Below are 11297 nucleotides of genomic sequence, written 5' to 3' on the forward strand. Positions count from 1 at the left end.
CCAGGCGCCCCTGTTTTTTTTTTTTTTTTCAAAAAGTTTTTATTAAAAAATAGATAAAATGATTTTTTTAAATTTGAAGAATACAGAAATATTTTTATTTTTTCATTTAATGATGCAAAACACAAATGCCGATTTGACGTACATTCACATATAACTTTTTCTCTCACGTTTACAACTCAACAGATTGGTGAATCCAAAGGAACTAGTATAATCACTATGTGGAGCATACCATATTAGTATTTCAGTAGTTCACTCCAACCCATTTCTTCTTTTATACTCTAAAACATCTTCATTGTGTTGTTTGATGAGATAGATCCACAAGAAGACGGAGGTGCCCAAGGTCAGTCCAACTTTCAGCCAGTCAGGTCTGTCATGTGGCGGCTCCCGAACGTAGAACTTGGATCGCGCTGAAGAGCCGCTCAGGAGCCTGGCAGGAGCCAACAGCTTGGAGAACAGGCGCAACAATGCGGGCAGCTCCATCTTGCCAGGCAGCTATAAAATAATTTTTTATTCAAAAATAAAATAAAATAAAAAAGACCACTTTAAAAATTTTGTATTAAAAAAGTTTTATTTGAATAATAGACTTTTTGATTTTTTTTTAAAGATTTTATTTATTTATTTGACAGAGATAGTACAAGTAGGCGGAGAGGCAGGCAGAGGGAGAGGAGAAGCAGACTCCCCGCTGAGCAGGGAGCCCGATGTGGGGCTCGATCCCAGGACCCTGGGATCATGACCTGAGCCGAAGGCAGCCGCTTAACCGACTGAGCCACCCAGGCGCCCCGACTTTTTGATTTTTTTTTTTTTTAAAGATTTTATTTATTTATTTGACAGAGAGAGACACAGCTAGAGAGGGAATACAAGCAGTGGGAGTGGGAGAGGGAGAAGCAGGCCTCCTGCTGAGCAGGGAGCCCGATGCGGGGCTCGATCCCAGGACCTGGAATCATGACCTGAGCCGAAGGCAGACGCTTAACGACTGAGCCACCCAGGCGCCCCGACTTTTTGATTTTTTAAAAGGCTGGTTTCTAGTTCTAGAGGGACTAGGGTTCCTAGCAGACTAATAAGACAGAGACTCAGTTTCAGAGGAAGAAAAAAAGCCCAGTCAGGGGCCTCAATAATAGGGCCCTTATTGGGGCGCCTGGGTGGCTCAGTCGTTAAACATCCGCCTTCCGCTCAGGTCATGATCCCAGGGTCCTGGGATCGAGCCCCGCGTGGAGCCCCGCGTCGGGCTCCCTGCTCTGCGAAGCCTGCTTTTCCCTCTCCCACTCCCCCTGCTTGTGTTCCCTCTCTCTCTGTGTCTCTGTCAAATAAATAAAAATCTTAAAAAAAAAAAATAATAGGGCCCTTATCAACAACACACATAACCTGATGATGTGTCTTGAAGATCAGCTTAGGGCAGGATTTTCCAACCTCAGCACTATTGGCATTTGGGGATGAATAAGTCCTTGTTAGTGGGGGACTGTGCTGTGTACTCTATTAGCAGCATCTCTGGCCTCTACCAACCCCCAGTCCTGGCATTAAAAATGTCTCCAGGGGCACCTGGATGGCTCAGTCAGTTAGCGTCTGACTCTTGATCTCGGCTCAGATTGTGGTCTCAGGGTCCTGAGATTGAGCTCTGCGTGGGGCTCTGCCCTAGGAGGCCTGGAGCCTGCTTAAGATTCTCTCTCCCTCTCCCTCTGCCATCCCCCAACCCTGTCACCTCTCTCCCTCTCTAAAAAAAAAAAAAAAAAAAAAAAAGTCTCCAGGCATTGCCTTGGGGCTGCGAAGGAACAAGAACCACTGGCCCAGGGCCACTTAAACAGCTCCTGTCAGTGGTCAGGCTTGATCCTAGGAAGTAGTCCAAACAATTTGAGCTGCAGCTGGGAGGAGAGGTTGAGGGTGGGGACCAGGAACATTCCAGTCACACACACCAGTCTCTTTTATGGGCATCTTGGAATATATCTGTTTAAAATATTTCCATTTCCTCCTTTTCTTTTCCTTATTTGGTGAATCTGTTGTCAGCACTACGGGATAGGGGAGGTTGTTTTTCTTAACTGTTACTTTCAGGAGGAGATGGTCTCCTGTTCATTCAATCTGTGTGGACTTCCGGCAGGAAATGGCACTCAAGGAAAGTTTTGAATAAAAGGAAGATGCTGGTTAGCCAGTGGAAACAGGAAGTTGTTGCCTGTGTCTTACACGGCTTAGAAGAAAGTAAGAGGCAGAGGGAAAATTCACTTAACAGAAGTGGGAGGAGCAGAAGAGAGTGGGGTGGGAGTGGAGGAGGGGTAGGGAGAGCCCAGGAGCCCGAGGGAGGCAGCCAGGTCAACAGGTTGAAAGACCTTGAATCTGGGGGGGAATTGGCTGTACAGGAAGAGGGTAATGGCGCTGCATAGTAGGAATGGGGTCATGCAGTAACAATTGTGATTTATTAATCATGCTACGGTGTAGTATGCTGCTATACTATTACTATTCTAAAAATACTCTATTTAAAGGAATAGTTTTCTCACAGTGTATACTATTATTTTTTTTAAAGATTTTTAAAAAATTTATTTATTTGACAGAGAGAGAGAGAGCACAAGCAAGGGGAGGGGCAGGCAAAGGGAGAAGCAGGATCCTGCTGAGCAGGGAGCCCCCGGGCTCCATCCCAGGATCCTGAGATCATGGCCTGAGCTGAAGGCAGACACTCAACTGATGGAGTCACCCAGGCGTCCCCCTCTCACAACATGTATTAAAAGCATTTGCCTACATTATAAAATCCCCTTGAATAAACAGAGAAAGAGAAAGCAAATGTGGCAAAATGTTAACAATTGGTGAATCAGGTGAAGGGTGTATAGCTGTTTGTTGTGTTCTTTAACTTTTCTGTAAGTTTGAAAATTTAAAAAACAGGGGCACTTGAGTGGCTCAGTCAGTCTCCCTGCTCAGCGGAGAGCCTGCTTCTCCCTCTCCCTCTGCTGCTCGCCCTGCTTGGGCTCTCTCTCTCTCTGTCAAATAAATAAATAAAATCTTAAAAAAAAAAAGGAAATTTAAAAAATAAAAATTTGGTGTATGTGGGGAGAAGAATCAATTTTTTTTTTAAAGATTTTATTTATTTATTTGACAGAGACCAGCAAGAGAGGGAACACAAGCAGGGGGAGGGGGAGAGGGAGAAGCAGGCTCCCCGCCGAGCAGGGAGCCCGATGCGGGGCTCGATCCCAGGACCCTGGGATCATGACCTGAGCCGAAGGCAGATGCTTAATGACTGAGCCACCTGGGCACCCCAAGAATCAATTTTTTTTAACTGCATGATGCTTAGGGCTGGATGGGTCATCACAGATACGTGTTCATGGGTACAGTGTCATTACCTACGAATTGTTCTCTACAGCATAGTATAGTGATAACCAACATTCTCCTATGACCAGAGTGATTTCTTTCTTTCTTTCTTTTCTTTTTTTTTTTTTTTCAGAGAGGGAGAGAGAGAGGGAAGGGGCAGAAGGAGAGGGAGATAGAGAATCTTAAGCAGACTCCATACCCAGCACGGTGCCTGATTCAGGGCTCGATCTCACAACCCTGAGATCATGACCTGAGCCGAAATCAAGAGGACGTTTAACCGACTGAGCCCCCCAGGTACCCCCCAGAGTGATTTCCCATTGTGCTTTTATTTATATATTTTCAGATTCTGATAAATTCAATATGGAATTGTCAGAGTTTTGCATAATTTGGACCAACATTTCCTAACAAGGCAGAGGTAACTCTTAGCTTGTAGCTTTTGCTGTCATTCATTCAATAAACATTCCTGAGCACCTACAGTATACAGAGCAATGTGTTAAGTGTTATGTGGAATACAAATATGAATCAAATAGACATTCTGTTCTTAATCTGATGATTTGGTATAAATTTAAAAACCTTTCACACGGGGTGCCTGGGTGGCTCAGTCGTTAAGCGTCTGCCTTCGGCTCAGGTGATGATCCCAGGGTCCTGGGATCGAGCCCCGCATCGGGCTCCCTGCTCCGCGGGAAGCCTGCTTCTCCCTCTCCCACTCCCGCTGCTTGTGTTCCCTCTCTTGCTGTATCTCTCTCTGTCAAATAAATAAAATCTTAAAAAAAAAAAACAAAAAACCTTTCACACAAGTGACTTTAACACAAGATAGAAGATCACTGCTTTGTGTCGAGTCCTGGAGGAGGGCATCATCACTTCCTCTGGAGGGAAAGGGTATTAGGTGTATTCCTGTTGCCTTGTTCCATCCTGCAGTGGACGAACAGTGGGGCTGAGATTTGAAGCTGTCGGTGGAGCTGGAGTGAAGAATCCTGCACTGATCTGCTCTTGCTGCCTGAGCCATCATTCAGTGGCTGAAAACAACCACCATTTATTATTGCTCCTGTGTCTGTGGGTCACTGGGGCCTGGCTGACTTAGCCCAGGCTTGGGTGGGCAGCTTTACTTCAAGCTGGGGCAGCTGCATGGGAATATACGCCTCTCTTTGCAGTTTGTGAATCAGGGGGGTGACCCTGCTTCATGTATCTCTCATCCCCCATGGACCAGCAAGCTAGGCAGGGCCTGTGTTCCCAGGTGCTGGCAGAGGTGTACGAGGTCAAAAAGAAATAAGTGAGGCCTCACAAAGCCTAGGCTCAGAGCTCACACACTGTCCCTCCAGCTCATATATAGTTGGCCAGCAGAAGTCACAGACTAAGCCCAAAGTCGTGGGTCAAGGGGGGACACCGTGCCCTCATTGAGGTACTGGCCAGGGTATGGATGCAGGGAGAAGTGAAAAACTGGCACAGTTTATGACATATGCCTTGTAGTTATATGACTACTACATCTAGGAGAAATAACTTCAATTTTTTTACAGGGCAAAATTTAAAAATCTGATAAAATCTTGTAAAAATTAGGTTCATATGGGGGTGCCTGGGTGGCTCAGTTGGTTAAGCATCTGCTTTTGGCTCAGGTCATGATCCCGGGGTCCTGGGATCAAGCCCCTCGTCGGGCTCCCTGCTCAGTGGGGAGCCTGCTTCTCCTTCTCCTCCCCACTTGTGCTCTCTCTTGCTACTTCTGTCTTTTTTTCTCAAATAAATAAATAAAATATTTTTAAAAAGTAGGTTCATATGGAAAAATGTCCCTAGCCATCCCTTTAAATACCGACTTTCTATAGGGGGCAAGACAGCATGAGATTATACTTGGACTTGGGGAAGATCTAATGCAAGTGGTAATGGGAGTCATGTGCCCATTTAATTTTTTTAGGTCTTCTTGGGGCTGCCTGTGGGCCTCATTTTCCCTTGCTAGTTTGGGCCCTTACTTACTGCACTCTTTCTTCCTCTCAGTGGCAACCAGCCCCCTTAACATCCCGACATCTTCATGTTTTCTCCCTCCCCATCAAAGCCTCTTCTGCAGGAAGGATCTGGCAAACTCATGCACAGTGAGGCCTAAGTGACCAACAAGGATTAAAAGCTAAGTGCTTTCAGGAGCATTTGTATTTGAGCAGGGGACAGAAGAAGGAATGGCTCAAACACCCAGCAGTGACTAGGGTGGAGAAGTGAAGGACATGGGGAGCCGAGGAACTAGCCCAGTGACCTCAAAATCATAGCCTATAAGGCATTACATTTTTCCTGGACAAGCTACCTGCTGGGATTTTGTGGGCAAGGATATAATTGCAGGAATAACTAGGAGCATGGCTTGTATTATGTATTTAGCTTAAGTAATATTAAAATATGTGCCCTGACAAGTCAGTTGTATTTAATAATGTTGTATAGTGTAATGGTTCCCAAATTCCTACCGGAGTTTGCAGTTACTATCTCTGAGAAACGAATAAACAAACATAGCAGACATCAGGCAAGAACTTTCTGAACTGTGTCAAGGTTAATAATAAGTAAAATGTTATAAGTAGGGACAGGACAGCAACAGCTGTGCCACATTCTTGGAAGCAAAGATTTTGATAGCATGAAGTCAGCCCGTGAGCTCAGTTTTTGCTTCTACTCTGGGTGAACACAGAACACTTAAAATAATTATAACAAAAACCACATTTCTTTTATAAATTACAACTGTTTTGCACTCAAATTCTGATGTCTGCTGCTGGAAAATCAGGGGCATGTGAAGCAATGTTGGAAGGAGACCCAGATCAAAATTATGAGAATGTCTTGGCTGAGATTCAGTCTTTCGAGCTGCCCATTGAAGCGACTTTAAGGTAGGGCTCCTTTATATTTGTTCTTCCTTTAGTGGTGATAAGGCAGTCTTATTCACTTCTTTTTATGCTTTTCTCTATAAAAGAATAAAAAATAAAATTTGAAAAATAATTACAATTCTGTATGTACCTAATCTCTACCTCTTTTCTTATCTTTAGAGAAATTACAATAAACAATCAACTCTTTTTTGCATATTTTTTTCCTGATTCATCACCACAATGTTTAAAAAATAGAAATGACTCTCAAGAGATCAAAAAGGGCCTCTTGCAATCTCCAAATAGATATCCCATCTCATTTATATAAGATTTCAATGGTTTTCTCTAAAATACTGCTTAGTGAAAAACATTGAGAATAATGAGACATATCAGTGAAACGAACTTCTATTTGGGTAGATGTGAGTTTTAGGGGAAAAAAAGCAAAATGTTTATTTGCATTGTTGCTACTTGGGTATATGGTGACCTCTCAGATGTGTATTTTTTTTTTTATTTCCACGTAACATTTAAAAATAGCTTCTTTGGTAATAGGAGGATTAATTTGCACATTTTAAGAACAGGATTAAAATGAAAGAACATGTATCTTTATGTTAAAAGGGCAGCATTAAAAAGTAATTCTTTCTGCCTGCCTGTAACTGACACCTATTAGTGTGGGAATGACAATCACTGAATTTGATAGCAACAGTCAATAAATATTTGTTGATTAAATAAAAGGATTTTTTGGGGGGGGTTGGGTGTTGTCTCTTCGTCCTCAGACAGGGCCCAGGGCCAAGTTGCTTTGAAATATGCTACAGTTTAAATCTGAGTAAATTTCTCCCAAGTATTTAAATTTGATTTTGCTTTAAATATATTTTGAATCTCTTCAAAGGGCCTAGGGTAGTGTTGGGGGCATGGGAAGGCATTGATATTTATTGGTTGATTCTTGGATTATCAATATGTAGGTGCAGTTGTAAAATATTTACAAATCTATTACAGTTTTTCCTTACACTTTCATTTTATCCAAGCATTCCTGAACATCCCATGAAGAGGGGAAGGTAATTTCTATCATATTTAATAGGTAGAAGAAACCAGAGCTTTTTTACTAATGGGAAACTCAATAATTTTTTCCATATAGAACAAACTTTATGCTGTACCAGCACTTTCTAGAACTTGTACATTTGTCCGGTGGCTAGATCAGAAGTCTAAAGGGGAACAAACGGGTGAGGGGAACCTAGACATATGTTAGTTACTGTGGCTTCTGATGCTGTTGCTGCTTCAGAGCTCTTGGCCTTCGACCCCTGACCCTCACCACCTCTCCCCTGGTCTCACAACCGTGGTTAACACCTACACACGTCATCCCTCCATGGACCTATCCTCCTAGCTAGTGTTGCTTGGTATTGGATATGACTTCCTGCTTTGGATCTTGGAGCTTTCCTACCCTCTGTTTTTAGGGCAAATATTCCGGGTCTTGTACCTGGTCTTCGTAAAGAAGAAATCCGTGTAGATCCAGCCCTCACAGCACTCTCCGAGTGTCACCCTCAAGAGGGGAGACAACATCGATATTTTCTCCAGGTGTTGTCCTGTCGCCACCAGAGTGGACCTGCAGCATCCACTGTTAGCTTCATGTCTGGGTTATTGAACAAGGGATGAGAGCATTCTTTTGCAAAGACTCCCGCTAAAACACCCCAGTGTTATTTAGAGGGTAGACACAGAGCTCTTAATAAAACTTTATCTGGGACAATATTAACCAAAATTAGTTTTCCTAAACTTTTGCTTTAGTCATTGATTAGATGAAGACTTCTTAGACTGGCATTTGATGCTTTTTTGCACATACGTATGCATGTCATTGATGTTCCCTTGTCAACTGTTCTTTTCTACTGTTCTTACAAAACACATCAGCTCGTGTGGTCAAATATGAGAATTGGAAAATCAAGACAGGACTTCCATTTTGGCTGAACTAGACTGTTTACTATTTGATAATGTGTCCTGAGATTTTCTTCCTCCTGTGTCCATGGTTTATTATTATTATTATTATTATTATTATTATTATTATTATTCACTCTTAGCCCTGCAACCTGCCTTGCAGGGGATGGTTCAAATGTTCTTTCTTCTATGAAGCCTCTCATGATCCCCCAGCCACATGTGAATACCCATCCTTTGAAGTCCCAAAGAATCCAGGGCATTTATCCTGACTTAAAGTGTGTGTGTTGTTATTTTATAACCATTTTCAGGTGGAAAGATTCCTGAGGGCAGGAATGTATCTTCCTTTTACCTTTGTATCCTCTGCAGAAGATTCTGCCAACAGAGTAGCTAGATAAATATTCGTTGAACTGATTTGTATGAGCTTCTGAACTCATCATGGTGACCTTGTGAAGCAAAAGAAAGGAGGCAGTTGAGAGAGAAAGTCATCCTTTGAGGGAAGCAGAGGAGGTGGTGGAAATATTTGAATAGCTACAAGCTCTAAAGGCAGACATGGCGGCTAGTGGATTTGGTTGGATGCGGATTGGCCAGTTGGGTTACACAGGCCCTGCTGGGAGGCCCTGGAGTGGACAGTGAGGGAAGGGTTAGGACATTGAGAGGACAGGGCTGGCAATACAGGAGAGAAACATTCTCAGGGAAAGCCCTGCACCTGGGGATTGAGAGAGTTCTGTTCACTTTTCCTTGTCACAGAAGAAAGGCATTGCTTCAACAAACATTTCCTGTCATAAAATCTTCGACTCTGTTAGCTTCCTTCCCCTGCCCACCTGGTTTTCTAGGTGGGGAGTCTGAGGTGCCCTGTTCGAGGTCAGGGTTCAGATCAGAGCCAGGTGGTGTTTGCTCCTCTAACAAGGTGATCTCCCCAGAGCTCAGTGACTCAGGACTTAGAGACGGTTTCTGCTTTGGTCATTTAAGAGTGACTCAGCAGCTCATCTTTCACGGGGTGCAAGCTTCCTAGTGCTCACCCCCACACATCATGTGGGGGCCTGGGTCTCCTCTCCCTGAGGAGTTGGGGGGGTTGCTGAGACCAGGAGTCATGCCGTGGGGTACTGTCAGTGGTCCATAGTCTCTTTCGCCCTGCCTATCTGCATTCCCCCCTCTTCCCAATTTCCCACTTGGCTGCTCCCAGAACAAGCTTCTCCCAGATAGTCCAGCCTGTCTCCTGCCTGACTCTCCCACTGGGACCTCGGGTCTGCTCCTTTGGCCCTCCTTTTTTTGTGTGTGTGTGAAAAGGTGGACAAGAATCAGATGATTCTGAGGTCCTGTGTTTGTTTTCATTCTTTGAAACGGGACTGCTGCCTGTAGTATTTTTTTTTTTTAAGATTTTATTTATTTATTTGACAGAGAGAGACACAGGGAGAGAGGGAACACAAGCAGGGGGAGTGGGAGAGGGAGAAGCAGGCTTCCTGCGGAGCGGGGTGCCCGATGCAGGGCTCGATCCCAGGACCCTGGGATCATGACCTGAGCTGAAGGCAGACACCCAACGACTGAGCCACCCAGGCGCCCCCTGCTGCCTGTAGTATTAAGTTTAAAGGAGAGAGAGTTTTAGGGGAGAGCTGAGATACTATATTTTTCCATGATTTGTGTTGCCAATGAAATAGCCATTAAAGACATTGCAGGCAGTTCTAACAGTGGAGTTGGGAATAAAATTCCAGGGTAGAAAAGCAGAATTTGATATTAGCCGTGCAGATGGTGAGTGAGTTTAAGAGAAAAGGGAGAAACGACGAGAAAGGTCTACTGCTAGTGCCTCTGTCGTCCTAGCATGGCTTTGCTTTGGGCGGTCAGATGGCTGGTAGGCTGAAACTCACCAGCAGGTGGCAGCTGGAATTAGTTTTGGGGCCCTTACCCTTTTGCCCTGGGCATAACTGCTCTTACCATGTTACCACCGTATGCTAATTTCCACGGGATTTTCTCAGTCTTTTTCAATTTTCTTTTTTTAAAAAAAATTTTTTAAAAGATTTTATTTATTTATTTGACAGAGAGAGACACAGCGAGCAAGGGAGAGCACAAGTAGGGGGAGTGGGAGAGGGAGAAGCAGGCTTCCTGCTGCGTAGGGAGCCCGATGCGGGGCTCGATCCCAGGATCCTGGGATCATGACCTGAGCCGAAGGCAGACGCCCAACCGACTGAGCCACCCAGGCGCCCCTATCTTTCAATTTTCTGACTTTCATTCCAGTCCCCCCATGTGGCTTAGATATATGTCCAGCTCCTTGCAGCTCCTGCATCTGGGGGCATGCTTGTCCCTGGTAGGCTTAAGGGTCTTTGGAGCCCCAGTAAAGGAAAGTGCTAGCACTGGCCTTATTCAGCCTTTCCACCTTCCTTTAAGAAGGATGGGCGCCAGGTCTCACGCAGCACATCAATCCCAACGCACTGGTAGTGGTTGCCTGAATCCCACATTGAGGTGATTCTGATAGATTAGTGACGGCAGCCGCGGACGTCGGAGAGGGCTGCAGGAGTGTTCATAACATTTGCCATGTTCACGCTAGAGCTTCCTGCGGCCAGGGAGCTGCCCATTAGACCTGCCCTACCCCGCGGGTCCTGGCTCCAACCTGCATGTTGCCTGGGCTCCTGATGCCTCTTGGGGTCCTGCAGGTCTGTTGTTAGGCTCTTAGAACAGGTCCTGAAGTCACAGCATGTCTGAAGGCTTTTGGGTTCACAAGTCCCAGTGTGTCTTATGGCTCTAGCTGACCCGAGGGAGGAGAAGGGCGGATTGAGGGCACTGCAAAGTTAGTGGGAAGTAGAGAAAGGGGACGTGTCCAGAGAAGGCCTTACAGAGGGCTGGGAAAAATAGGAGGAAAAGGGAATTGTACACGATGACGTACCAGAAGACATTTTTGTAATTGTTTTATGATAACATAATTGTTTTACAGTTGTATTCAGACTCTCTCGGGCTCTTTTCCAAAAGCTGACCATGAAGTTTTACCAGTTTCAGAGCAAACAGGATATTGTTATTTCTCTGACTTTAATGTTTTTAGGAATGAAGATAACATGCTTTTAGGAAAGGACAGAAAACATTAAAAAAAAAATCCAACTAATTAACTGTGTATACAATAACATCTTGGGATGCCATGCTAATAAATATAACTAGTTAGCACCTGTAGACATTTTACAATGCTCTTGCTGTATATACCTTCAGAAATGTAAGCTTTCTATTAAATCTTATCCCATTAAGTACACTGATTAACATCAAAGGTCCAGTTGTTTGATTTTGGCTTTAGTTTCT

At 44.3% G+C, this 11297-nt stretch overlaps 2 protein-coding genes across 2 annotated transcripts in view; one reads left to right on the forward strand and one right to left on the reverse strand.

Annotated features, from left to right (window-relative positions):
- Positions 1-249: 249 nt before the first annotated feature.
- Positions 250-10663, reverse strand: LOC118023788 (NADH dehydrogenase [ubiquinone] 1 subunit C1, mitochondrial-like). Its single transcript, XM_035025208.1, has 2 exons — positions 10624-10663; positions 250-492 (listed from the first exon to the last, which is right to left on the reverse strand). The coding sequence occupies exons 1-2, from the start codon at positions 10627-10629 to the stop codon at positions 250-252; spliced, it is 249 nt and encodes an 82-aa protein (XP_034881099.1). The 5' UTR covers positions 10630-10663.
- EXOC6 (exocyst complex component 6) overlaps positions 5752-11297 on the forward strand; it is a 230351-nt gene continuing 224805 nt past the window's right edge. The window contains exon 1 of the mRNA XM_035025185.1: positions 5752-6128. Within this exon, the coding sequence (XP_034881076.1) occupies positions 6007-6128 (122 nt within the window). The 5' untranslated portion in view covers positions 5752-6006. The remainder of the gene's footprint in view (positions 6129-11297) is intronic.

This window comes from Mirounga leonina, unplaced genomic scaffold (genome assembly GCF_011800145.1).
Source record: "Mirounga leonina isolate KUSES-001 unplaced genomic scaffold, KU_Mleo_1.0 Mir_114, whole genome shotgun sequence".
NCBI lineage: Eukaryota > Metazoa > Chordata > Mammalia > Carnivora > Phocidae > Mirounga > Mirounga leonina.